This window comes from Leptinotarsa decemlineata, unplaced genomic scaffold (genome assembly GCF_025532065.1).
Source record: "Leptinotarsa decemlineata unplaced genomic scaffold, Ldec_3_MD MMD2_tig00026361_RagTag_RagTag, whole genome shotgun sequence".
In the NCBI taxonomy this organism is placed as follows: domain Eukaryota; kingdom Metazoa; phylum Arthropoda; class Insecta; order Coleoptera; family Chrysomelidae; genus Leptinotarsa; species Leptinotarsa decemlineata.
In genome coordinates this window covers 17,501-44,956 of record NW_027412704.1, presented here as the reverse complement: position 1 = coordinate 44,956, position 27,456 = coordinate 17,501, and the positions used below count along the sequence as shown (strand labels likewise).

The following is a 27,456-nucleotide window of genomic DNA, read 5'->3' as shown; positions in this document are numbered from 1 at the left end:
GAATGCCACAATGTTTTACTAATGTCAAACATTGAAGTGGAACGCACTCCAGATCCAAGTCGGTCGCCGGTGAGTGACATTAGTGACGTTTCGTTTCCCATGTCAGTGCTGTCAGCTGTCAGTGGCTGTAATCTTTTAAACACAGTATTATATGTTTATGTTATTATAGGGAAATAGGCGGTGTCAGCTGTTTTATTACAATAAATCAGTATTAAAATTGAGAAATGAAAGTAAATATTAATTATTTGTTTCTCAGGTGAGATTTAAAATTTTATATCAAGTTCAAAGGTCTTCACTCTGCGGCCCAATAATCTTCACATTGAGAAATCGATTCTTGCCTTTCCGTCTCATGCCTGTACTCCCTAGCCTAGTTGAAAGTTAGCATTTTTAAAAATTAATATTTGAGGATGTACGCAATTGATATTATTTAAAACCTGGATTTAAACTGTATATCCGCTCACAGTACAGGGTGTTTATGAAAACTCTGAACCTTGTTGTCCTAAAAAATATTGATAAGTATAATTTGGAACCTCTGGCGTGAAATGAATCTGTCGAAAACACTCACATTGGTTGCAAATCGCCCGTCAAGCATTTTTGTCCTGGTGAGGGAAAAATGTTTTCAACAGTTTCCTAAAGCCTGAGAATATGTAATAATTAATATCAGATTCATCTTTTTTTGGGTCTTGAAAGATATCATATTTTCGAATATGATATTTATAAGATTTGGTGTACAATTTATTCTAGGTAAGGTTGAAAAAAAAAGTTCACTAATTTGTATTAATAAGTGGGACTGAATGACTGGTATCAAAAACATTTTAGGTTATACGACTAATTAGTAACATTAATTCGGATTGGCAAAACGGAAGGCAAACCATATTTATAACTATAATTTCACTTGCAAGAAGAATTGCAGCATTAAATTTATGTCTGGACTCTTTTTCTTCTGCCACTGCAATTATAATTGCAACAGCTGATCGAAGAACCCTTAAGGTACATGCTTGCAATGAAAATTGCCGCAATACCTTAAAGAATTGCGAAATGTAAAGCGGTCACAAATGTAACACATTGACCTGCTCGGAATTTTCTTCTCTGCAATCATAACTCCAGCTGTGAAAGCTTGGCACAAGGTTTATAGAAGGCCAATTTCAAAAATTGATTGACAGTTTGACAAATATCCCAATCAGATTTTTTATTCATTTCCACATGAGCGGGAAGAGTTTTGAGAAACTTTCAAAGATTTTTTATCTGCATATTCTTTTTATTTTTGTGTCATACAATGCAGGATGAAATTTAACTGCAAATACTTCGATGTCTAGCGACATGTTGATGCACAATGAAATTGCCACTGAATAATCAAGAACAGCTTTTTAATCGTGCCGTAGCTTAGTAAAGTTTCACTATGACAATTTTCATTTGTTAGTTATCTCTGTGGTCATGCTTTCAAATTTATATTCTAATTATTTTCTAATGTAAATGTATATTTTTATGACAACACCGAGGGTGATTATAATTTCTACTTTGTCTATAAGATGATTTTTTTTCTTTCACGAAAACATTTCCAAAACGAATTGGATATAGTTCATTTATATAACTCCCCAAAAACTTTTTTCCAATTTGAAATTGTGTTTCAAGCTCTATTGTAAATATATTTGTTTATTGAATGAAGTAACACAATTTCAATTATTCTACAAGAACAACTCTCTTCATGATGGAGATCTTGTCTCTTTTTATACTAGTGCTGATATTTTATAGGAGGCTCTAGGCCTTCGACATGAACATCATGAGGAAGTTGAGGAGCGGGGTTGTGAATACATCCCTGGCCTCCTCATCTGACCTGTCGGACTCACCATCTTCGGCACACACTCAACTGGGATTGATGCACTTGAAAAAACTCTTCTTGGAATACTCCCACCCGTCTCATCCCTTGACAGACCAAGAAAGAGACGATAAGTTATATAATATGCTACCATTGTTTTGTAAGGTCAGTTCAGGCATTATTGAAATACTAATTATGTTAATGGACAACTTTATCACAAATGGTTTTGTATTGATTTTTTTTTAATTCAGAAGCCTTTCTTCATCTTTTGTAGGTATTTGGCTCGAGTCCCTCCTGTGATATGAATGAGAAATTTTGGGATATATTAGCTTTTTGTCATCAAGTATCGACTTTAATGGTATCTGAGATTCGGAAAAGAGCCTCTAATCAAAGTACAGAAACTGCTAGTTGCGCCATAGCAAAATTTTTGGAAATTGAAAATTCAGAGGAGTCTAGCAACGGATGGATGTTACTTTCAACTCTGAATCTTCTTGCTGCTGGGGATTATACATTAGTACAGGTTTGAAATAATCCAAAACTGTATTCCATAATAAAAAATTAATAACGCCACTATTTCAGGTTATGTCTGAAGTTTCAGTTCCATCAACACTGGTGAAATGTTTGTATCTATTCTTCGACCTTCCAGAGCTTTCCGAAAAAGAAGCCAATACCAAAGATTCTAACAGTGATTTCACCCCTAGAGAAAGAAGAATATTGTTACAAAAGATATTTGTACAGGTAATGTTTTCTTTCAGTTCAAAGTGTGCTTAGTTTTTATAACTTCTTGAAAGTCATCTGTTTTGTGTAATTTGTATTTCTTCAAGAACAGTGTTTTTCAAATTTTGTTACATTCATTGGAATTGGTGTATCTTTTTAGTTTTACAAAAATACTCCATTTGTGTTACAGCTTTTAGTAAGACTTTGCAGCCACAGAATTCCTTCTGAAGAATTGGCTCGTAAAGATGATTTAACATTATTATTTTCTGCAATTACTTCATGTTGCCCGACTTACAATGTCTTGTGGAGAAAGAGTGCAGCAGAAGTTTTGATGACCCTCTCGAGACACGGTCTCACTCCTCTTGTAGTTGGTTATATTCACTGTAAGTCAAGAGAGGAATTGTAAATAAGAAACATTTCATATGATATTTTATTTCAGCAAAGTCCTGTGTGTCCTTGTGCATAGAAAACATGAAGAAAATACCTGATTTAGCCCCTTTAGATTTGGTCGAGATGTTTGTAACGATATTTTGTTTTCTAAAGGATTCCAGTGAAGTTTCGTCTACATTATTGGATGATTTCAGACAGGCCCAAGGTTATCCCTTTTTGTCAGAATTCTTGTTGAAGTGAGTTTTTGAATTTTAAATCCTTTACACTTGATTAATACAGATTTAAGTATTCAATAAAGGTTATTTACTATTTTCTCTAGACATTTTTAATCGAACAAATTTCTTTACAGGTTGGAAAATGATAATTCTGGCGAGGCTCAGGAATCTATCAGAAATTTAGTTTTAATGGTGACTTCATTATGTATGTGCGGGTACATAGAATTGAAACCGTCACAAGCTTCAACTGGATCCTTGTTCCAGATGCAAGGATTCATTTTACCTCAGCCTTCAGGTCGAGGAGCTAGTGTCAGAAATATCCAGGCTTTTCACGTGAGTTTTATACTACTATATTATATTCAATTCTCTTTTCTAAAATTGGAAAAAATTTGACAATTATTGAAACCAGTTTCGAAAACTAATACAAATATTTTCAATAACATTTTGTTTCTCAGGTGCTGCAAACTACATTTCTCAAGTCAAATTCTTCTCTGTTATGCTCTACGATATTAGACGCAATATCTAGTATTTATCATTCTGACAATGCCAATTATTTCATACTAGAAAACCAAAATACTCTCAGCCAATTCACCGAAAAAATCCAGTACAAGCCAGCAGAAATTCAGAATAAGTTATTCAGCCTGATAGAATTCTTGGTGTATCACTTGAACTTTGTTCCTTGCAAAGAATTGATATCAATGTCCATTTTCCTGAAAAGTCACAGTTTGAATTACGTCGACTGTAGCATACTCTGTATGCAGACTTTGCTGAATGTTCTCAGACATAATGCCATATTCAAAGATGTATACCGAGAAGTTGGAATGTTGGAAGTTTTCGTTACATGTTTGTGTCGATATGCGACTATGTTGGAGGACAAGAAATTGGCTGAGGGCAGTGAAAAAGATCAGAAGGCAAACGTTGGCCAAGAAAAACTTGGAGCGCTGATCGTTGAAGCATTGACCATTTTATTAACGAGCAATAGTCCGAATGCCTCAGTACTAAGAGATTGTGGAGGAGCCAAATGTGTCCACAAACTCGTTCAATATCCAGACTGTCGGTACGCCACTTTAGGTGAGTTTTTATATTTCAGATTCTCAATTTGTAACCTATGGTCTAAAGTAAAAAGGAAATAAAATATATTTCATATACAGGTATCATCAAGGAGTTGATATTAACTACAGGAGGTGATGATGATATGACCCAACTATTAAATACTCTCCATTCTATTTCAAGGACACAACTTGAACTGAAAATAGATATTTTGGAAGCCTTAAAAATTTGTTTGAAAGAATCCCATAGAACCAGAACAGTATTCAGAAAGGTATGTATTGCAAGTAAAGTTATTCCCCACAAAATTAAAGTGAAATATTCGAAAAGTGGCGGATCTCTTGAACTATTCAGTTGGAATTATTTCAACATCACTTTCAGTTTCATCCATTTGTAGGTCAATGGATTTGTGTATGTTACTAGCGTTTTGGTGGCTCTGGAAGGAAGGCTGGGCCAGAGAGAAACCAATCCCGAAGTTTTTCATCTGTTGAGTTTGGTATTCCAAACGATATGCACGGCCCTTCGTTTTGAACCTGCCAATGCAAAATTTTTTTACCACGAAATATGCAAAACAACCCTTTGTGACACGTTGAGGTTATTGGGATGTTTCACATCAGAAAAGAAATCCGTAATCAGTGAACTTGATTTTGAAATACCTTCAAATAACCTCCAAGAGATATATAGTGATTTATTTTTTGGTTCTGTCACAAATCCAGTGTAAGTATATGTTGTAACAAATTCATCAAATGTCCCAAAGCTGGAAATCATTTCAGTTTGAAAATTCAAACTCGAATGTTTCTACTGACAGATTTACATTTTTTCCAATCATACATATTTCATTTTGATTTTCAGAATTCCTGAGGAGTTACACCCTCCATTAGCATATACCACATTGATTTATAGACTTTTATATGATCTAGCCTTGGATCTGTTCGATAAAGTAAATGTAAATCAAAGCATGTTTTCTGCTAAATCGCCACCTTTGTCTAGAGAGTCGAGCCTACAGGTAAGATATTTTGTAATGTTGGAAATAATAAAGTTGCCAGGAATTGGGACAAAGAGGTTTCTTAATTTTTTTACTTGATTACACTGTGTAGAGTAATTTATTGTAATCATTTTAAATTTATTGTAAATTTATGACAAGTTAGGCATTGTTACAATGCCTTAGCATATGACATAAATAATGGCAATTTGAATAAATGAAGAATGTTAATAATAATAATATTGCCTTTGTTTTTAATCGTGATACTCAATAGTACATATAGTGTTATAGAGTAGGTTCATATGGAAAAAATGGCAAAGTTCAAATCCTGTGAATTTTTCTTTCAGGGTGAAAATATTAATGGAAAAAGGTCAAATGTAAATTCTCTCAACTTGAATCCACCAACACCAGATCCCATCATAGTTCATCCTGGGGTTGTAGTATGTATGCTTCAACTTCTGCCTTGTATTAAGGTGAGTATGTGAAGGTTTAAATCTCGATCAATATTTATTGATACTGGTAATCAAAACTGAAGATGCACGTTTTTCAGGACGATTATTTCGAGATGTACTCTGGTCTGCAACTTTTTATATCTGAAATAATAAAATCTCTCGTTAGAAGTGAGAGAAACCAGCAAGTAATGTGTGACAAAGGATTCGCAGGGCAAATCCTCACGATAGGATCAGAACCTCTCCAAAACGAAAATCATGCTCTACACGGTTCTTTACAGTACATGTTGGAAAGATTGGCTGCTCAAGCCATAGAACCCAAGGATTTGAGACAATTCCTGAGGTTAGGGAATCCACTTTGTTGCCTTCCCTTGGGATCCAAGAAACCTGGAGGGCACCCAGTGCCTTTGACTAGGATAAAGACTCTGGTCTCCATGACGACCCCGAAAGACTTTCGAGCGCAATCATCGTACACTCTGCCACCATTCGTAGAATTCGATATGTCGGCAGAGGGCTTTGGATGCTTGTATTTGCCAAGCATTGCACCTCAGTCACCTTCCACGCCTAGCGTGGTGTCTGCGGTGGATAGCAGCGTCTTGGGAGGGATTGGCGCAGGAGATCGGATGTTTCCTCCCCAAACAGGTCTCAGCTATTCCTCGTGGATTTGTGTTGACAAATTTTCCGATCCTAGATCAGATCCCCATTGCGTGCGCCTACTTACTTTAGTGAGGAACTTCAACGGGACCCGAGAGGACCATTTAGTCTGTTTGTCGATTGTATTATCTGCTAGAGACAAAGCTATAATTGTTTCCACTCAAGAAACCCTAATTCCAAATCGTGAGTTTCGATTATTTTAATTTTCTTTTTTAATTTTCGTTATCCATTCGTTTGAGAAGTATCAATACTCGAGCAAAACTTGAATATTTAATATTCGCTCCATTTTAGATGTTGGAGAGTGGGAGCCAGACGGTTCTGGTGAGAATGGTGCTAGAGTTTGGTGTCCCGATATTCTTCAAGAAGGTCAATGGCATCATGTTGTTGTTGTCTTGAATAGGGCAGTATTGAAAAACTCATCGTTCTCTCTGTACCTGGACGGACAACAAATTCATTCCCAGAAAATGCACTACATATCGCAAAATCCAGGTGGTGCCTCTGCCAACTTGAATGTGGCATCTTCCGTATATGGATATATAGGTACACCACCGGCTTGGAGAAGATACTCACGATTGTGTTGGAAACAAGGTCCGTGCCATCTATTTGAAGAGGTAAGAAAATCTTTTGTTCAAGAGTCATTTCAAATTTTGAAATCAGTTGCTGCCATCAAAGCTTTTTCATGTTCTAAACTTTTTTTATTTCATAAATGATGTTTCTAAATAATATGTTAAATTTGAATTCAATTAAAATTTATGAAATCAGAAAATCAATATCTATTGAGCATTCAACATAAATATTTATAACAGAGACTAAACATCTCTATACATAAAACATATATGATACAAGAAAACAAATGATAATGAGCCAATCAGATGTTTTTTTTGTTTGTCAGAAACATCGTTTCAAAGTAATTTGTAGTTCATTATAAACAATAACTCATTATACCTTCTTTTTTTCGTAATTTGTATTAATTGTACTGGGAATGATACTTTGATTTATGGATGGTTTCAGTGGAATGAAATTTCAGAGATGAATGTTTATTTTTATTGATGACAGAATGAATTAATATAGTTATTTTCAATGTATACAAAAAGGAGTTGCTGAGAATGTTAATCTTTAGATGTAAATTGGAGGTAGGATAATGGAATGGTAATTTAAATGCACATTTAATTAATTTATTCTGCAAATATTTTAAGGAACGTATGATTCAAGTATTAGTGAAGTCCTTACAGTAAAATCAAAAATAAAAGAACTGTGTCAATTATTTTTAGGTTTTACCTCCTACTACAGTAACAAATATGTATCAGCTGGGCCCACATTACATGGGCTCCTTCTTGGCACCCAAATTGAATAGCCCCGAAGTGATTCAGTTAGTAACGGAAGAGAAAGTTGTGTTCGGCCTGAATGCGAAAGCAGTATCTCAGTTAACTTTGAACAAAATCAGAAAAGTTTACAGTAGAACAGACAACAAGTCTATTGCGAAACAGCTTGGAATGTCCAGCCACGAGAGTGCTACTCCCATTAGAATATTGCACAATTCTGCTGGTCATTTGGCGGGAACTGCAAGAACACTGGGAGGAGTTATCATTGGATATTTAGGTGAGATAATCTTGTAACAAATTCGTATCTTGTAACCTGTAAAATTATTTTGTTTGATTCAGGTGTGCGAGTATTTTGTCCGAGACCGGTTGCAACTACAATCGATACTGTAGGAGGATGCTCTGTTCTCTTGGGACTCATTGCAATGGCCCAAGATGTAGAAAGTCTGTATGCAGGTGTAAAAGCTCTGGTCTGCGTAGTCCGTAGTAATAAAGTTGCACAAGCTGAAATGGACCGTAAAAGGGGTTACCAAACTCTTGCGATGTTACTGAGAAGAAAGAGGTCTCTATTAAATTCTCACATTCTCCATTTGGCCTTCAGTCTTGTTGGCACTGTAGACAGTGGAAGAGAGTCTTCGGCTATACCAAATCGAACTGCATTTCAGGTAAGATGTCTTTACAGAGACAACTAGTATCATCAAGAATTTTTCCTAATTTTGTCACTTGATTAAATTTTGATCCAGAGTTAGAAAATGTTTTCTGTTTCAAATTCATGTTTGTGTTGTGATATTAGATGCAAGAGATTCACTTATTCCTATAATCACAAACTTATAGTTTCGTGATGTCATCATCAGCAAATAAGGTTGTAGATGTGTTTGCCCCGCAGTTAAAGACAGAGGATGAATTTCTTTTGGAGATCGATGTTGATGCTTGGCAACTGACTGCCTTGGTGACCCTCATTTATCTTTGATGTTCGAGAATTGAGTCTTCTGTCGATTCCATAGATAACATTTTTGTTTTTTCTGGCTTGCAAACATTAAATTTAGATATGTATTGTATTTTCAATTATGCGATGAATTTGGTATATAATTTTCATATTACGAAAGACACAAATTCTTATTTTTTCAGGATCTTTTATGTGATTTAGAAGTGTGGCATGAGGCGCCAGGAGAGTTACTTCGTTCCCATTTGGAACACCTTCACGAGCTAGCTACGGAATCTAATGAAAAACGCAACAATGCCTGGGTCATGAGAGATTTGCAACTGGTAGAAAGACTACTGCACATATGCCCCGATGTCAAACATCCATCTACAAGACAAGTGTTATTCTCTTTACTAGGAATTTTATTGGGAGGTCAACCTAGACAAAACGATCTTTTACTTTTTGGTCAATTCATTTCATCCACTTTACCTTCATGTCCCCTTGATAATGAAAAGAATCGACATTTCGGCGAAGGTGATATGGAAAAAGATGAAGAAGGAGAAAGTATATTATTGAGGAATCGGTGCCTCGGTTTACTACACTCTATGATTTTTTCAAGTAGAAATCATATTGGAGAGGAGATTGCAAGAACATTGGGATTTGATTGGATACTGCTTTTCATGCAGTCAAATTTACATTCGACAACAGTGATTTGGGCTCTTAGGATTCTGGTTGTGATATGTTCCAGCCCTTCCTTGATGATTCGGTAAATATTTTATGTTTTCACATTAAACGTAAAAATGAGTATATTTTTTCCAACTTCATTTATTTGATGTTGGTGTAAATGACAATCGTATATTTGTTTGATACTTATGCAACTCGTTTGTTTTAGTTTTCGAGAAGGTAGCAGCAACGGCGGATGGCTTCGTCATACTGAACAGGTGTCTCATAACAAAATGGCTGTAGTTTTGGGATGTACGCTGAACAGTAATCAGTTCAACGACACAAAATTAGACACCCTACACGTGCTAGGATTCCAGTATCTTAATTGGATGTTGCCCCATCATTTGGAAATTTCGGAGATATATTTCTTATTAACGGCATTGATGATGGGTCAACCAGCAAAAGTATTACCTGCCGACACAAAGTTCGACTTGGACTCTGTTTGGGCTTTTTTATGGGGCGGTTCCATAAACAATCAAACGATCAACAGCGTAATGCCTAGAATAAATTTATGCCCGGAAGCTGTCGTTGTTCTTTTAGGAATGACTAGGGCCATTGTACATGCTGATGAAGGGTCCTTGCCAGAATGGCTTCAAAGTCACCCAATTTCAATTGTTCAGGTCAGTACTCTCCAGGTTATCAACTGGTTGATAATAATGAATGGTAATGTTAATTTTTAATACTTCTTCAAGGACTTTTATATATAAAAGTTGGGAGAAGCAGCAAGCGGAAAATGTGTACTTTTATGACACTATATTTCCATAATGGATATCGTCATGTTCAAGGGAGAAGCTACAACACCTTTTGCGAACCAATCTCAAAACACTGTGACAACTTGATATTCCTAAAATACAGTATTCTAATCATAATAATATCATTGTAGCTTCTCTCTTGAAAATGAAAATATCCATTGTCGAAATATAGGAAACGAGTACACATTTCTCGCTCACTGCTTCTCCCAAAAAAAGTTCAATTTTCATTTCCTAACTGGTCAGCACCTCTTTACTATACGCACAGTATATACGCCTATGTGTGTTTGCATCATATATTGAATTATACTGATGTTACATCAAGATCAGCTTTGATGTACATTTCTTTATAATAAATGAAACTACAAGGTATGAATGAAATTTTGATAAATAAAAACACTGCTGTACTATTTGTCCTGATAGAAATTTTGAAACTATCCATTGACATCGAGCATTTTTTAGGTTTTATTCCAACTGTACCACAATATGCCAGAATTTATGCCAATTTTCATGTCACCGGAAGTACTCGGAGCTTTGGCTGGAGTCTTATTTCCCTTGACTAGTGGTGGCGATAGTACCGAGAGTAGTGGTGCATCCACACCTGCCGGTGAAGAAGCAGAGACTGTGTTGATAGTTACTTCACCCCCTGAAGATTTGCCTCTCACGACTCACCCTGTTCAACAGTTCATCATAGACTTCATAAGGGTGATAGTTGTGGATTCTCTCAGCTTGCCTGTCACTGGTAAAAGTTTGCCAGTGATAGATTTAGTGTTGGACGCTTTTCCAGAAAACTCTCCTAACTCCCAACAGATATGCTACCAGACTGAGGTGCTAGTTAGTCTCATGAACCATCTACTCGCGGCTGATATGTTAGTTGGAGATCAGGCAGCTATTCCTATTGTACCCTTGCCGAATGCCCACATCCAGTACGTGGCTCCAAACGTTTTCTATTTGACTGCAAGAATCGTAGATAAGCTTTGGCAAGGGTTACTCTCCAAAGATCCTCATGAAGTATTTGACTTCATCGTCAAATTGATCGGGCAGGCTAAAAGGAGAAAGGGAAACTTATCTTCGGAAAGTTTATACCACTGCTTGAATAGAAGTATTTTGTTTTTACTTTCGAGGCCTACTGATAGTATAGCGGACCAGATGTCGGTTTTGGAGGCACTTCACAAACTTACAACAAACAGGTTAGTAATTTAATTGAAATAATGCCATGTCATAAGCAAACCCCAGCTTATATGTTCTGTTTTCTCACTGTTTCCCTAGAGCTGATGAACATAACAGAATCACTGAAAAATAAATTACCAGTAGCATTTGATGGAGTGGCATCGGAACTCTTAATATGTAATCAGAAATCTAGAAAAAATGAACTATATCTTAAATGCAAGATGCAAGTCAACGAAATACAAACCACCGTTAATGATTAAAATTGTTTGACAAAAAAAACGTTCAATTATATGAGATTGAAAATTTATAAATTAATATTCCACTACAGCTGAGTAATTGCCAGTCCAAATAGTTTTGAAGAAAATTGAGAAAGTTTGTTTGCAACTTACCTCCACTTAAATTACACTTGCCTTCAATACTATCAACATTATGTAATATTATTGATTTATTTCCTTTTTTTACATGCTTTATTTCCTTTTTTTACATGCTTTATATTAGCTTCACCTGTATATATGCTTGTTTGTATGTATGTTTGTAACTCTCAAGCAGAATCATCGGCATTATTGCTTGATCTATTGCGGGCAGATGGCTCTGTACGTAACCTACTCAATATTTCTTGATCTATTCGCGGGCAGATGGCGCTGTACGTAACCTACTTGATATTTCTTGATCTATTCGAGGGCAGATGGCGCTGTACGTAACCTTAATAGGTTATTCAAAAGAAAATCCAAATAATAATATAGCAGTAAAAACTAAAAAACACGCTTTTATAGTATATGAAACTTAAAAGTAAAAAATAAATCTAGTTTAAAAAACTAAAAAAAAACGTTTTCAAAGAACATCGAACTAAAAAGTTAAAAATTGTTATTTTTTAAATAAGTTTAAAACAATAACGATCGAAAAATACGAGTATTATTGTGAAAAAAGCGTGGACGCTTTGTGCAATATTTTTTGGTTATATTTTTACCTTACTTATGTTATAATCTGGCCTCTTTGCCTCTTGATTTTTTTGGTTTTTAGTCATGTCAATATTTTTATACCATCAACAGCTCTTTGGCTTTGTGTTTTTTCATATAAGTATATGTCACAATATGTATTTCATCACAAATAAATTAATATCATGATTATATTCGAGGACACAATATGTGAACGTCATTTGATGATTTCAGGTTAATTGTATTTGGAGCTGGGAATCACGAGTCAGACTTTATTGGATGTCTCACTTACTGCCTTCTCCAATTGACAGCCGACATAAAAATCATGTTGGATTCCAACATGCGAACTACTTGGCACGTGAACCCCAGTAGTGATTTGGAATCGAGGGATGAACAGTTGAACTCGCATCAGGGCAGAAATCTAATGGCAGGTGCCGCACTAAGAGTGTGGGAGGAACTGTACATTTGCAAAAAGCCGGCCATCGAAGAAGCATTTAAAGTTACTCTACCTCAACCTCATCCCAATTGTAAAGCACCGGATCTGGTGGTAGTGAGGTAATTTGTTGATGAAACCAGCACTAAAGTTGTAATACTTTTATTTTATCTTTATAGGGAACAAGTCCTAGAAGCCGCCTCAAAATTGTGGTTAAATTATGTAGAATGCGAGAGAAAAGCGGCTTACAGAATTCCGTTTGAGCTGCACAATCAAATCCAGTCCAAAATTCATAAAGTTACGGGTGGACTGACAAGACTAGCTAGTAGAACCAAGGTTAGAAAAGATGATACTTTGAGGATCAGAGTAAGAATGGAAAAAAAACATGCATTCGCTTGGATGACGAGTCGTGTGACGTTGTTGAAGTAAGTTATTGTGAACATGAATTTATCATAACATATATTCTTTCACTGGCTATATGAACTGAGGAGGACTGGAATTCTGTTAATGTTCCAAATGATTTCTAATCCTCATCTCAAATGTTGTAACCATTTATGTTGTAAAAATTTCAAGCACTGATATTGAATATTTTATTCTCATTCTCATTAAAAAAAACCAGCAAAATATCACATTAGATCTAATATAATATAAATAAAATACCTTGGCGTTTATATTGGCAATAAATTGTGTTGAGACATATATTATTGAAATACTCTGAAGGTATCCTAAATTGAAACAAGATGTAGGAAACATTTTTCGGATTCACACATTTAGTTAGTTGAAATATTGTCAACTTCCTTTCAGAGATTTAGTGGAAATGAGAAGGCAACAGCATCAAAATACTACCCAACATACACAGCGTTATGTTCACCAAGAATGGCTACAAACGGAGAATGATTTGACTCGTGAAAGAGGTCTCTGGGGTTCACCAGAGCCTTGCTATCTAGACAAGTGGATGCTGGACATGACCGAAGGGCCGCATAGAATGAGGAAAAAAACAATGAAAAATGATTTGTTTTATTTACATTATCCATTTCGATCTGAGGAGAGAGGCCTCTTAAAGTACAAGGTAAAACTGTAAGAGTAACTAGAAAATTGAAAACAAAATCTTTTCAGAAGAGAAGCTATTTTGCTTTCTACTTCTCCATCATTAAACAAAAAAATGAGAAAAACTTTGTAAGGTAGGAAGAAAGAAAATGACTAACAATAAAAACTTTTTATAGAGATATTTAGGTCATACACACAAGTTTGTTTCAGATACAAATTGTAAAAAAACTCTTTTAAAACATCTTCTTTCACATGAACATTGATTTAAACGAAAGGAAAAAGTATTTTCGCAACAAGTACTTCCATATGAACATTGAATTGCACGAAAATCCGTTTTTCCCATTCACTTTGTACTACAAACATTCGTCATGGAATTTAAACAGATATCATCCATTGAAATGCTACACAATGTAACATATTGAAGATTATTGATATATAATGTCACTTGACTGGAACACTATCATCCTCAATGGTGTACTTCGGAGTTTTGGGACAAGGCACTTATCACCTCATTGAATTGAATTGAATGAATGGAATTCCTAAGGCTAGAATTGAATGAATTTATTATAAATAAAAATTTTTTCCCTCCTTTTCAATTTAAATGAATCAACTAACGATATGAGTGCTTTACCTTGGATTGTTATCCAAAACGGTGTTGATGATCAAATTGTGAAGCATTTCTATGAGTGATATCTTTTTCAATTCCATGCGAAATGTTTGTAGTACAAACTGAATGGGAAAAAATGATTTTCATGCAATTCAATGTTAATATGAAAGTAGTTGTTCTGGAAATTTTTTTTCTTCCACTCTGTATCTAAAAGAAACTTCTATTTATGATCTGAATATCTTTATAATGAGTTTTTATTGCACCTGTATATATGTATGTTTGTTTGTTTGTCAGTTTGCTTGTATCTCTCAAGCTCGGGATCTCTATTTGACAGAATTAACGATATTAATGCTAGATCTATTCGCGAGCAGATGGCGCTGTACGTAACCGAAAATATTAATGGTCATTTTTCTAAACAATATATGGCTGATTGATCCTAAAGTTTAGATAAAATAAATATAGTTTAAAAAGACTAAAAAACACGCTTTTATAGCATACGAAGCTAAAAAATGAAAAATATATAGTTTAAAAACTAAAAAACACGCTTTTAAAGAACATAAAAATATTTTATTTTAAATAAGCTTAAAACAATAACGAACGAAAAATACTAGTATTATTGTGAAAAAATCGTGGGCGCTTTGTGACATATTTTTTGTACATCAAGCACCCGTCACTTTTTTCACAATAATACTAGTATTTTTCGTTCGTTATTGTTTTAAGTTTAGTTTTAAAAAAATATTTTCAACTTTTTAGTTCGATGTTCTTTAAAAGCGTGTTTTTTAGTTTTTTGAACTATTTTTATTTTCTTTGGGTAGCCTAAATTTTTTTGTTAATGGTGGAGGAATAGAAAATCTTTCAACTATGAAAATTCTTGATAATAATCAAACAAATACCAAGTGATTTGTGCCATAAAATTTTTTTAAATCGAAATCAAACTATTGTGTATCTTTGAAAAGAAGTGTTCCAGATGAAAACTATAAATTTTACATGAAGTGAATGTGCACTTATTGAGAATTGGCAAGAAACTAAAACCGTATTTTGGAATTTATAGGTGGCCACAAGCTACCACAGCAAAGAATATTTCAATGCAATCCAACTCAGGAAACATATCGGTGTCAGTGGAATGATGGAAACGGAGAGATCTGATAGTGTAATCGAAGAACCGTCTCCAGTCCCGTACACTCCAGCACTACCTCAACTTGCCAGATTAAGATCTGATCCCGAGGATCAGCAAGAGGATATTGATTTGGAGGAAGAACCCTCTCCACAGCCCGACAATCAGACATTGCTGAGACTGCTTGAGGAAAATGAAAAGGTAAAGAAAGTTCATCTATTTTGACATAATAACATGACATGTTATAACATGTAATGACAAATGTTAGGGGTTATTAAAGCCATTGAAATTGTATAGAGTGCACTGATACCATACATCACAGTTTGTTGTCTACTGTTTGATAGTTTAATTACAAACATAATTTTTTTTTTTTCAAGATAACATACATGTTCAGATGCGCGAGAATACAAGGGTTAGACACAACTGAAGGATTATTACTATTTGGTCAAGAACATTGCTATGTAGTAGATGGATTCACCCTGTTGAAAAATCGAGAAATTCGTGACATCGACAGCGTACCTCTCAACACCAATGAGTATGAACCCATCTTACCGAACCCTGGTTCGCCGAGAAGTTCCCGAGCTATGAGACAGTGTTCTCGATTCTCATACGAAGATATTAGGTGAGGCAAGTCCAAACTGTTCATTAATTGATTCAGTGAATTTAATTTGAATTGGTAGTTTTTGTAAAGCCTAATTCAAGGACTCAGTTGAATTTTTATTTCAGGGAAGTGCACAAGAGAAGGTATCTTCTTCAACCGATGGCATTAGAGGTATTTTCTGGGGATGGTAGGAATTATTTATTGGCATTTTCCCGAAAGACTCGAAATAAAGTATATCAAAGGTTCATGGCTACAGCTACAGGGATCGCCGACAGTGCACAACAGTCTGTAGCTGGTCAAAAACGAACTGCAAATGTCGAGCAAGCTACCGGGTTATTGAGTAATTTGATTGGAGAAACGAGTGTTACACAAAGATGGGTGGTAAGTAGTAACAGACCTTCAGGATGGGCAAAAGTTGATGATTCAATCATTTTATATTATCGTGGTCACTCTCATTGGAATTATTTTTTCAGAGGGGTGAAATATCAAATTTCCAGTATCTCATGTATCTGAATACTTTAGCCGGACGATCCTACAATGACCTAATGCAATACCCCGTCTTCCCTTGGATCTTGGCGGATTATGACTCTGAAGAATTAGATTTGACAGATCCCTCAACTTTCAGAGACTTCACCAAACCAATGGGAGCACAAAGTCCCGATCGGTTGGAACAGTTCAAAAAACGATTCAAGGTAGATATTTCAGGAAAACGTTGTGTGTGGTTGGTCAGCTCATTTCTCACTTTCTAGGAATGGGATGACCCTCATGGTGAAACTCCTCCTTATCACTATGGAACCCATTATTCTAGCGCCATGATAGTTTGCTCGTACCTGGTTAGGCTGGAACCTTTTACTCAACATTTTTTGAGACTACAGGGAGGACATTTCGATCTGGCCGATCGTATGTTCCACTCAGTGAAAGAAGCCTGGCTCTCAGCTTCAAAACACAATATGGCTGATGTCAAAGAATTGATTCCAGAGTTTTTTTATCTGAATGAGTATTTATCCAATTCCAACCATTTTGATTTGGGTAAGTTCAACGAATCTTGATGGGTCTAATAAGAAAAGTAAATTGTCATATTTATATAACTCCTCATTATCACAAAAGCTCTCAACATTCAGTAATATTCAAAATTAACATTAAGGTACTATGACAACACAAGTTAATTGATGAGATATCTCTGTTGAATAACTATAAGTAATTATGATTGAGAGTTTAAGAGAACGTTAAATTTGTAACTAAGTAATAATGATTTTAAAATGTAGCATACCAATTATACTATATATTTTAATTTTAACGTTATTAAATATATCTTTTTGTGTGTTCAAACAATGTTTATATTAGCCGATAAGTTTTTTAAATATTTAAATGTTGTAAAAGTATATGACTTGCTATAAATTTACATCATATTTAAAATGGTCAATAAATTACATGATTCTACTATGTTAAAATTCATTGTTCAACTTGTCAGAAGAGAAAATTTTTGAATTTACAGAAAAAAAAACAAAATAAATAAACTAGAATGAGGAACTACTTCAAGGATGAAGAGTATGTGTGAAAATATATATGACAAAAAATCTTATGAAAATTGGCAATGAATCCTTTCATATTTTCAAACATTTTTCAAGGAGCGAAACAAAATGGAGTAACACTGGGTGATGTAGTACTACCTCCATGGGCAAAACAAGATCCAAGGGAGTTTATTAGAGTTCATAGAATGGCATTGGAATGTGACTATGTTTCACAAAATCTACATCATTGGATAGATTTGATATTCGGTTACAAACAGCAAGGCCAACCTGCAGTTGATGCGGTTAATGTTTTCCATCATTTATTTTATGAAGGAAACGTTGATATCTACAAGTAAGTTATTGATATGAATGAACAAAATACTTTGATTGAAACAAATGTTTGGTTAAATTATCATTTGAATTAAACATAGGAGGTGTGACTATGGAACTAATCGAACAGTGGAAACTGAACGGATACACTGAAAATGCTTTAAGAAAATGATTCAAACACTGTTTTAAACAGCAGAAAATTTAAATAGTGGAGGGGAGTATATCGAAGGGGATAAAGTGAAAGTTTTAAAAGATTTTTTTTAAATTCTGTTATTTTCTAGCCAAACCTCATAAAACCTCTCGGGTAATCTACAAATGAAATATACATATATTTTCTTTATTTTCACTTGTTGCAGTATTGATGATCCGCTGAAGAAAAACGCTACAATTGGTTTCATCAACAATTTTGGCCAGATACCAAAGCAGCTTTTCAAGAAACCACACCCTTGTAAGAAAATGTATGTCGGAAATGGTAATAGATCATCAGTTATCGATACAGGCTCTTTGGTTCAGGCTTTCACTTTACCACAACCCGAAAAATTGTTTTTCCACCACCTGGACATTTTGAGACCCTCCCTTCAGCCGATCAAAGGTAAAACCAGGGGGTTTTTATTCTTGTTTATAGTACTTATATCCGATAGTATAAGTCGAACCTCTTACAAAATAAATTGATGGATGTAGCCATTACTACTGCAGTAACATTAGTTACAAATGAAAGTGGTTAAAAAAAAACAGAAAGTTTCAATTTCTCATTTTCCATAACTTTTACAAAATGTTGAAAAATATTTCATACTGATTCAGATTTTCGTTGCAGAAGTGAAGAGCCCTGTAGGTCAAATACTACATATAGATCGAACTGTCCTGGCAGTCGAACAAAATAAGGTCTTGATGCCTCCTTTATTCAACAAATATGTGGCCTGGGGCTTCGCAGACCATTCATTAAGGATAGGAAACTACGAAAGTGACAAAGCTGTTTTTGTATCTGAAAGTGTGATACAAAATAACGGGGAGATTTTAGCTTGCGTTTGTCCGTCTCCCAAGTTGATTGTTACAGCAGGTACCAGTTCGGTAAGTGACAGTTTTTTTTTTGTTTATTCCTGAAATATTTATGTCGACTACGAAAATGTTAAATTTGAACAATAATTTTTGGAAAACAGGTTGTGACAGTGTGGGAATATGAATCAAGGAAGAAGAGTCTGAGCATCAAACATAATTTGTATGCCCATACTGATGCCATTACTTGCCTCGCAGCTAGTCCGGCTTACAACGTCATCATATCTGGTTCGAGAGATTGCACGGCGATCATATGGGACTTGTCTCGAGGAGTTTTTGTCAGGCAGCTCAGAGGTCACGCGGGACCAGTGGCGGCAGTCGCAGTCAATGATTTAACTGGAGACATAGCAACCTGTGCTGCCACTTGGTTAGTTCTATACATCTGTATACCTAAAATTTCTGTTTACTCTGCCGATTTCAATTTTACTTAATTTCATGCAGGGCTTCATTTCATAATAATGTCGTGCTGAATTATGATTTCACCTTTTCTGTATTTGATTCACTATTTAATCTGTTCCAGGTTCTTTTAGTTTCTTTTTCCAATTTCTTTATTTTCGATTTATAATATGATGATAACTTTTTTTGCTTTTTTCACTTTTCATTTGTGTTCTTTAACAATATGGTTTATTTGTGTGAATATGGATAAGAAAATCATTGCTGAAATGAATATTGCTCTAATGCTACCTTTTATTTATTTATATTTTTTTCAGGTTGCATGTCTGGAGTATAAATGGCGATGAATTATCAAATGTAAACACATGCGTAGGAAGAGCTGATAGAATGCAGCAAATTTTGTGTGTGGCATTTTCACAAACTCACGAATGGGACCACTTGAATGTAATCATGACTGGTTCAACTGATGGAGTGACTCGAGTGAGAATTTGTAAACTTATTACATATTTTGTTTTCTTTGCTACAAGAAATAATTATTTACGCAAATAATGTAGTTCTTGATATATTAAACATTTACTTTTAGATGTGGTCAATAGATTATGTTCAAGTTCCTGAGGAAGAAAGAATCATTACAACTTCTTGCAAACCTGTGGTAGAGTCTAAATCATCAAAACCTTGTAATGAACCTGCAACCAAACCTTCTCCCGTACACCATCGACTTGTCAAGCAAATCAACGTTTCCAGTACTGGATCTATGAGTGAGCAATTTTATTGTATCAGTTCATTATAACATTTTTTTTAATTGAGTGAATGGTTAAAAAACTGAAGGAATTTAAATTTCTCTTCATTTTGGATCAAAAAGGGGGGTTAACTTGGAAAAAACATAAACAGTAGGACATACTAATTAAATGGCTGTGGTGATATATTAGTGAAGTGTCACCAAAAAGAGTGACTTTTACCGGTCAAATGAAAATTGACTTCTTTGAAATTTTCAATCACACGTCCAATACTGACTCAAAGGATGGTCAAGTTTTAGTTGGAACACCCTTTTTATAATCTATTAATGTAGAAGAAACAATTTCACAAGAAATATCCCCCGCTCGTAATCTATGGTGAAATCTGTTGATATGCATGTAGAATATTTCCCACGAATTTCCAAATTATAAGTTTCCATTAAATTTCCTATTCTAGGTAGTCTCATGAAATCAGGTTCTGAAAGCAGTTTATCTGAAGAAAATGTTAAAAGTTCTGTGGATAGGCAAAAAAGTAATGATAGCAGCACCAAGGAATGGAGAAGTGAACAGCAAGATGAAAAAGAAACTTGCAGTGATACCGAAGAGTGTGCACCTCCTGTAGCTCCTGCGAGGCGGAGAAGATCGAGGGTGCATGGTGGTTTCAGAAAAAGTGAAGGTAGGAGTAGGAAAAACAATTGTCTCGCCGCGGCCGAAGCCAGTTTGAAAACGTCCATTTTAATTTTTTTTTCATAATTCTACTAGTATCTGAACAAGGTTTAAAGATATTTTCCTTTTGACATTTTAAACGAGCTTGTATTATCAAACCAAGTCATCACACTTATATATACTTATTATTCCATATCTGAAAACTATCGAACCAATTTTCGTGAAACTTGCTCCATTTCGTAGACAAAGTTAATAGCCATGAAAAAATATTCATAATCTGACTATTACTTTCTGAGAAAAACGTGTACAAACATACATACCTACAAACATACACCTATAAAAATTTTATATTTTTTGAAAGCCTCAATAACTTAGTAAATGTGAAAATATCATAGTGTTAATGATATTACATACCATATATGTCAAATTGGTTTTTTGAGGTTGATAAAAATAGAATTTTAATTATTTTTTTTTTGTATTCAGGCGGTAATAGCGCCGAGTGTGCCAGCATTGACGTGGATGATGGATCAGGAATGAGAACTAGCAAATCAGATACAAGCCTCACAGATTCTTTTGTTATGATTTCTGAAGCCAAAAAGAAACCAATTAATCCCTTGAACTCTCTTAGACCCGGTAAGGATATTTCATTTCTGCTCATTCGATTTTTGATCACACTTTCATATTTTTCTGTCAAAATCGAAAAGATTCTGATGGTACATCAATCGACTCTACTGAAAATATGTTTCACATTTACCAAAATTCAACAAATTATTAATGTAGTCTGACAATATTGAACTATTTTCAGTAGGAAAATTCATCAGTAGGAAAATCTAAACGTAAATAATCCTGCTTTGTATTGATTACTTCATAATCAATAAATTATCTATCAATCGAGAGTACCCTAAAGCAAAAATTTGTTAGAAGCAGTGTATTGTTTTATTTAAACATTTCAGGTTTCAAATGGCAGAGACAGTTGGTATTTAGAAGTAAACTCACCATGCACACAGCTTACGACAGAAAAGATAATGCCGAACCTGCTTCTGTGACAGCTTTGGCAGTATCAAAGTAAGTAAAACTGTTTTGCTAATTGTATAACATACTCTCAATTTCAGAGACAGATATTTTTTGATGATACAATCACTTGAGAGGTGATGAAAATGTCCAATTGTTTCAAGAGTTTGGCCTTTCATGGTAATATATTTGAGAAATCTGGTACTCGGTAGAATATTTTTTTAGCATCAATTAATTTATCTGAATAATGTGCACACTCTTGAGACACCAATACAATTCTATGAAATGTGTTCAACCGATTTTTGACTAAGGTCTTTTTGCTCTTGTCATAAAATTACCAACATCACTTCAAAAATAAAATTTGTATCAGTTCCTCTAAAGGTTTTTCTTATAGTAGTTGTGAAAGTGTTATATTAGTTGCACCTGCTGCCACAATTTTAATTGTTATGTTGGTAACATAACCCCTGAATTTCAGTCTTGTAGGGGGTATGTTTCTGTGTATAATTATTCGATTATTATTTATTTTTAGAGATCACCGTTGCGTGTACGTGGGTGATACTCGTGGTAGAGTATTTTCTTGGAGTGTTTGTGACATCCCGGGAAGAGCTGCCGATCATTGGTTGAAAGACGAAGGGGCGGATTACTGTGCTGGATGCAGCATTAAATTCACAATATATGAGAGAAAGCACCATTGTAGGAATTGCGGACAGGTATTCTGTTCAAAGTGCAGCAAGTTTGAATGTGAAATATCTCGTTTACGCATACTGAAGCCAGTTAGAGTCTGTCAAAGTTGTTATGCAGCTCTCAAAGCTGAACGTTGAATGTCATAGAAATTCTGTTGAACCTCCATTTACATCTAACAAAAGCATGGTTATTCAAGTCAATGAATTTTTTGTGGTGAATCATATATACACTTTTTTTAATAAAAAACAATATTGACTCTGAATTTTTACACAAAACAGTAATTTGGAATTTTTATTATTGTAAAATTGTTATATCAATCGTGAAAAAATGAGGTTTATCAAATATATTTTCAATTGGTAGACTTTCATTGATTTGAATAATTATGATATCATGTATTACTTATAATACACGAGTCTGTATAGATACCAATGTAAATTTTTATAGCATGTATCGGGAAACCTATTTATAATTGTTTCGTTTTTTCTCGAATTTGTTGTTGAATACTTTTATGAAATATGTTTTTTATTATTAATGTTTGAAATACTGTTTTAAATCAATAATTTTTATTATTATACAATTCTTTTTATGTTTTATATCATTAATTTTTATAATCATGTGATTGTCTAGTGTGTACAAGTATTTAAAACTAGTTGATTACTGCGTTGCAAAAAAGTGAAAGCTAGCACGAGAAAATAAAAAAGATAAGATGCAGTGAACATTTTTAAATGAAAACTCTTCTTACTGGGTGACTAGCATTAAGTACCGTTTTAGCAATTTTGTTTCTTTAAAAATATTGATATAAATTATCAGAAGACAAAGGATGGCTGAAAAACGAGAATACTGCTAGAAGTTGTCGAAGTAGAAACCTTTATTTTTCAAAAAAACTTGTCAAGTTCGTTCAACTATTAAGAGAGCAGATATTTGACATAGGAATGTAGGCTTTCACGGCTGGCGTCAATGTTTTGATTGGCTTCCGGGTTCTGCCGTGATCTTCTTTGGTTGTAATCTCCAAACGTTTCAACTGTAACTGCGGCAGTCATCTTCAGTGGCATGATAAGTGTGATTGATGACTTGTTTATTTTGTGGTAATTCATGATCACTTTAATGAAATGAATAAAAACACTTTTGTCTAATTACCACTAGTTAATTTTATTTATACGACCAGTTTCGGGTTAACCCCATTATCAAGTATAGAACTGAAATGTGAACTCTGCTCTGCAAGCCAAACCGGTAGAAATTTTGACGTAAAGCTCCGTGAACACGTCTATTTGGACAAAAAATCTACAACGTATAAACACCTTCAAGAATCAAAACACAAGATAAGTAAAGATTACCTCAAAATCCTACACATATGTAATGAAGGGAAAAAAAAAATTTGTTGGAAGCCATAGAAACTAACAAATCAATTAAAAATCAGAAATATATACCCCTAAACAAGCAACTCGATTTATGTAAGTCTCCACTATTGAATTTATAAGTTCAACAACCCCTTATCTTCAGTGTTGAATTTTAAAGTTGGCACCCTGGTTCGTTCAACTACCCTAAAAACTCACGATATAACCGAGTTTTCAAAATTCACATTTCAGTTTTATACTTGATATGGGGGGTTTGAACTCGAAACGGGTTGTATAAATGAAATTAATTAATGGTAATTAGACAAAAGTGTTTTTATTCATTTCATTAAAGTGTTCAGTGGCGTGGTCGAAGTACTCTTTTTGACGTGAGTTTCTGTTGAAAACGACAACGCCACTGAAGATGACTGCCACAGTTGCACGAAACGTTTGGAGACCACGGCAAAACCCGGAAGCCAATCAAAAAAGAGATTTGATATTTTGACAAAATACAAAACTTGGAAAAGTAGTCCATTGATTGATGAATTCAAAAATATATGGCCAATACGTCAAAATCCATATCTGTTTTAAAAAAATATGGTTTCATTGGGTGATAAATAATATTTTTTGAAAAAATTCAGTTTTTCTTTGTCATTGAACAAATTTTTAAAAAATACAACTTCACTGACATCGGAAAATTTTCAATTCCTAACTTGAAGTCTGTGGAAATGTATTCAGCTGAACTGGCTAGGTGGCGCTTTATTCTCCATGAATGAATTTGTATGATTGCTTTTCAAGTAATAAGGAGAGTTTCATTTGTTGCATCATATCATTATTTTCATTGTGAGCTCTTAGACTATAAGCACATGTTACCAAAAATTATTTATTTTTCTTATTTATTGGCTGTTGATTTTAACAAAAAACTCATTAAATATTTGCAAAGAATGAATATACCTGCCCTCTCTTGAATTTTCATGAAATCCTTCTTGTCTCAAAAAAATCCATTCACATAATGATATTTTTGAGTATGCTGTCTGGTGTAATATTTTCTAAACTGGATTACTAAAAATTGTTGTTATCAATATTTCATGTAATACATTAAAAATGTATTTTTAAAGATTTCATAATAAATTAGAAAACTAATAAGTTGAGCACCAGATTCTCAAAAAAAGGACATGGGGACCTTTGAAAATATAAATGTGTAATATCTATACAAATGAAGTTTAAACTGAGATAAGATTTTGAATTTCAGAACAACTGGAGTTCCAATATTCGTGATGAGAATTATTATTCCAACTTGAACTTGACGATCAAAATCATTTTTCTTCTCTACTTTAGCTTGTTCTCTTCAAGTATTAATTTATACAGAGCAATATGTCTTTAGAACAATAACGTTTGTTGCCTGCGAGTGGTTTGAAAATAAAAAGTTAGAATGCTTGTGCAATGATAGAGTTGGTTTAATGCGAGAAAGAGTTTGAATGAATTATTCATATATTTATATAGTCATATATTTTATTAACTATTTATCAAAAAAAATAGTTTTCTGATTGATAATAAAACTCATTGGATTAAAGTATTCAGCTATAAATATGTCATAAAAGGGTACAACTATAATTCAGATTTAGATAAAAATTTAAAACATTTTAATTTTCAGTTCCTATATAATTTTAATCTGTACGTTTAATTTGGTATCTTCCAAAAGTTAATTTTATCTAAAATACTTCCAAAGTATTTCTTGCATTATTCCCACTCTATTATAAAAGTGACTCCTCTAATGATATTATTTTTATAACCAACCATTGTCCGAATATAGGAAAAAAAGTTGTGCACAGGCATCTGTAGACAATATACATGTGCATTATTGTGCATTCCAAAGTATATTTCCTTATATTTGATAAATGTATGTGATATCGTAGATTCCTAGCATGTAGGTACTAGTGTAAATATGCCATGTCTTGAATTGAAATGAATAAAAAATTATGACTCCTGTGAACATTTATATTTCTTCCTGAAGGACCGTTTTGTGGGCATGTGTACCATTTTCGTTGGCAGGGCATGCCCAACCTGCCCTGCCATGTCCACATGGTTTTGTATAAAGATGGAGAAGTATAAAGCCAAAACCTTTCTTTTCCAAAAATTAATCTCTCTTATAAATATACACCTTTCAAATTATGAGTAGGAACATTTTTTAAATAGAGAACAAACATTGATAGTTTACGACATCAGGTCTAGTGATATTCGTAAACATAATTCCCTATGATTATACTTGGCAGAATGCTTCGATATAAAAGCAAATATCAATTCCCAAATTGAATAAATTTCATTACTTGAATAACGGGAAATTTCAGAAGAAGCAAGAAGAACATCAAAAATAAGCTTTTTATAAAGAGTGACGGAGTTGGAAGTGGAAAGATATTCACCTTTGTTGCGCGTTGAAAATATGATTATTTTTGATGAAATATGGATGAATATATGGTAGCAGCATTTAGTAATATAAGATGATGTTTATTAATTTCTGATCTTTCCGCCATCTATTGCTCGATAGCGGGGGGGGGAGAGGGGGGGGGGGAGAGGGGGGGAGAGGGGAGGGGGGAGAGGAGAGGGGGGAAAGAGGGGGAGAGAGGGAGAGGGAGGAGGGAGAGAGGGGGGGACGAGGGGGAGGGGGAGGGGTCGGGTCAGGTTGGGTCTGGTTAGGTTAGGTCGGGTCAGGTTGGGTCTGGTTAGGTTAGGTCGGGTCAGGTTGGGTCTGGTTAGGTTAGGTCGGGTCAGGTTGGGTCTGGTTAGGTTAGGTCGGGTCAGGTTGGGTCTGGTTAGGTTAGGTCGGGTCAGGTTGGGTCTGGTTAGGTTAGGTCGGGTCAGGTTGGGTCTGGTTAGGTTAGGTCGGGTCAGGTTGGGTCTGGTTAGGTTAGGTCGGGTCAGGTTGGGTCTGGTTAGGTTAGGTCGGGTCAGGTTGGGTCTGGTTAGGTTAGGTCGGGTCAGGTTGGGTCTGGTTAGGTTAGGTCGGGTCAGGTTGGGTCTGGTTAGGTTAGGTCGGGTCAGGTTGGGTCTGGTTAGGTTAGGTCGGGTCAGGTTGGGTCTGGTTAGGTTAGGTCGGGTCAGGTTGGGTCTGGTTAGGTTAGGTCGGGTCAGGTTGGGTCTGGTTAGGTTAGGTCGGGTCAGGTTGGGTCTGGTTAGGTTAGGTCGGGTCAGGTTGGGTCTGGTTAGGTTAGGTCGGGTCAGGTTGGGTCTGGTTAGGTTAGGTCGGGTCAGGTTGGGTCTGGTTAGGTTAGGTCGGGTCAGGTTGGGTCTGGTTAGGTTAGGTCGGGTCAGGTTGGGTCTGGTTAGGTTAGGTCGGGTCAGGTTGGGTCTGGTTAGGTTAGGTCGGGTCAGGTTGGGTCTGGTTAGGTTAGGTCGGGTCAGGTTGGGTCTGGTTAGGTTAGGTCGGGTCAGGTTGGGTCTGGTTAGGTTAGGTCGGGTCAGGTTGGGTCTGGTTAGGTTAGGTCGGGTCAGGTTGGGTCTGGTTAGGTTAGGTCGGGTCAGGTTGGGTCTGGTTAGGTTAGGTCGGGTCAGGTTGGGTCTGGTTAGGTTAGGTCGGGTCAGGTTGGGTCTGGTTAGGTTAGGTCGGGTCAGGTTGGGTCTGGTTAGGTTAGGTCGGGTCAGGTTGGGTCTGGTTAGGTTAGGTCGGGTCAGGTTGGGTCTGGTTAGGTTAGGTCGGGTCAGGTTGGGTCTGGTTAGGTTAGGTCGGGTCAGGTTGGGTCTGGTTAGGTTAGGTCGGGTCAGGTTGGGTCTGGTTAGGTTAGGTCGGGTCAGGTTGGGTCTGGTTAGGTTAGGTCGGGTCAGGTTGGGTCTGGTTAGGTTAGGTCGGGTCAGGTTG

The 27,456-nt window shown here is 35.2% G+C and overlaps 1 protein-coding gene across 3 annotated transcripts; it reads left to right on the top strand.

Moving 5' to 3' along the window:
- Positions 1–98: 98 nt before the first annotated feature.
- Positions 99–25,596, top strand: bchs (WD repeat and FYVE domain containing 3 bchs). Of its 3 annotated transcripts, XM_074185073.1 has the most exons (37): positions 99–256; positions 1,753–1,981; positions 2,091–2,336; positions 2,396–2,554; positions 2,724–2,916; positions 2,973–3,159; positions 3,273–3,471; positions 3,594–4,209; positions 4,290–4,459; positions 4,583–4,902; positions 5,038–5,191; positions 5,515–5,640; positions 5,718–6,453; positions 6,562–6,881; positions 7,542–7,869; positions 7,932–8,254; positions 8,718–9,277; positions 9,404–9,854; positions 10,446–11,173; positions 12,323–12,643; positions 12,701–12,946; positions 13,326–13,590; positions 15,227–15,490; positions 15,667–15,911; positions 16,016–16,271; positions 16,364–16,582; positions 16,640–16,919; positions 17,519–17,753; positions 18,088–18,323; positions 18,546–18,799; positions 18,889–19,151; positions 19,495–19,657; positions 19,761–19,935; positions 20,369–20,587; positions 21,061–21,210; positions 21,531–21,642; positions 22,118–25,596. In XM_074185073.1, exons 2-37 carry the CDS (start codon positions 1,772–1,774, stop codon positions 22,407–22,409), a joined length of 10,221 nt encoding a protein of 3,406 aa, XP_074041174.1. In that variant the 5' UTR covers positions 99–256; positions 1,753–1,771; the 3' UTR covers positions 22,410–25,596. The 3 variants fall into 3 exon arrangements, with proteins under 3 accessions (XP_074041174.1, XP_074041175.1, XP_074041176.1); XM_074185074.1 differs by lacking the exon at positions 21,531–21,642 and having other exon boundaries at positions 22,118–22,354; XM_074185075.1 differs by lacking the exons at positions 18,889–19,151; positions 19,761–19,935; positions 20,369–20,587; ... (1 more) ...; positions 21,531–21,642; positions 22,118–25,596 and having other exon boundaries at positions 19,495–19,545.
- Positions 25,597–27,456: the final 1,860 nt, after the last annotated feature.